We start from the raw sequence: 1,082 nt of genomic DNA, 5'->3' as shown, positions 1-1,082 counted from the left end.
ATATCCATGATGTGAATCCTCTCTTGCCGCCCGAAGAAGGTCCCGTTACAAAGAGATCGGATACTCCGAGAGCCAAAACGAAAGGACAATCGAAATAATGATCTTATTCCCTCACGACGCTCATATGAAACCCCTTGACAAGCAGCGACTAAGTGCATTGAGATATGACGAGATAATACATAGGCAAACCATAATGGTTGTGTGTGGATAAACGAAATACTACAGTACGTTAGATGAATGCATCGTTTGAGGTTATCCCAATTTCAAATGGAGGGGAACGCTCTCGTCACGGTCTAAACGTCTTGAAGGTTTCGACAGACTGCTGAGTTCTACCAGTCTCGTCCCAACGCTGTTCACTTTCCTTCCCATCTTACATTGATGTCGCCTCATGTACTCTATCGGCCTTAGGAACCGCCATGAAGATGATGAACAATTCCTATCGCACGACTGTGAACTGAATGCTTACACGCTCACACACAATGGGACGATTTTACGCGTGTAAAACCGTTCAAAGACGGAGTAAATTCCACACACAAATCGTTCCTGAACCAGCTCAAAAATGGTGCTATATCATTTCAGTTTTCTGACAATGCTAAGCAAGCTTGCCGTCCACGCTCAGTCCGGCTGGAGTGCTGTCAGGCACGCCAGTACATCGACTATTCGTGGTTACAAGGCAAGCTCTCTTTTTCGCTGCGGTAAAACGTTCAGCTCGCTTCCTGGTAGGTTCATGACCACTTCTACGATGCTGTTGTAGTTGGCGCTGGCGGTGCCGGCCTTAGAGCCGCCTCCGGTCTTGTTGCTCACGGCCTCAAAACTGCCTGCATCTCCAAAGTGAGTTTATGCAACTCTCACACCTGCATTGGATTCATACACGCTCGTCAGGTCTTCCCAACTCGCTCCCACACTGTGGCTGCCCAAGGCGGTATAAATGCTGCTCTCGGCAACATGACCGAGGACGACTGGCGCTGGCATGCCTACGACACTGTGAAGGGCTCCGACTGGCTCGGGGACCAAGATGCTATCGAACACATGTGCCGCCTCGCCCCTCAAGTCGTCCTCGAGCTCGAGAGCTATGGCCTGCC

General features: G+C 50.1%; 1 protein-coding gene across 1 annotated transcript; it reads left to right on the top strand.

Annotated features, from left to right (window-relative positions):
- Window positions 1–639: 639 nt before the first annotated feature.
- On the top strand, window positions 640–1,050 carry Pmar_PMAR002566 (succinate dehydrogenase, putative; the record flags this gene model as incomplete). Its single annotated transcript, XM_002783857.1, has 3 exons — window positions 640–695; window positions 724–831; window positions 883–1,050. Coding segments are annotated over 3 exons (332 nt in total), but the record flags the coding sequence as incomplete, so codon positions are not given.
- Window positions 1,051–1,082: the final 32 nt, after the last annotated feature.

Source organism: Perkinsus marinus (assembly GCF_000006405.1).
Source record: "Perkinsus marinus ATCC 50983 genomic scaffold scf_1104296935792, whole genome shotgun sequence".
Lineage (NCBI taxonomy): Eukaryota > Perkinsozoa > Perkinsida > Perkinsidae > Perkinsus > Perkinsus marinus.
Note: the sequence above shows the minus strand (reverse complement) of the source record. Positions and strands in the feature narration are given on the sequence as shown.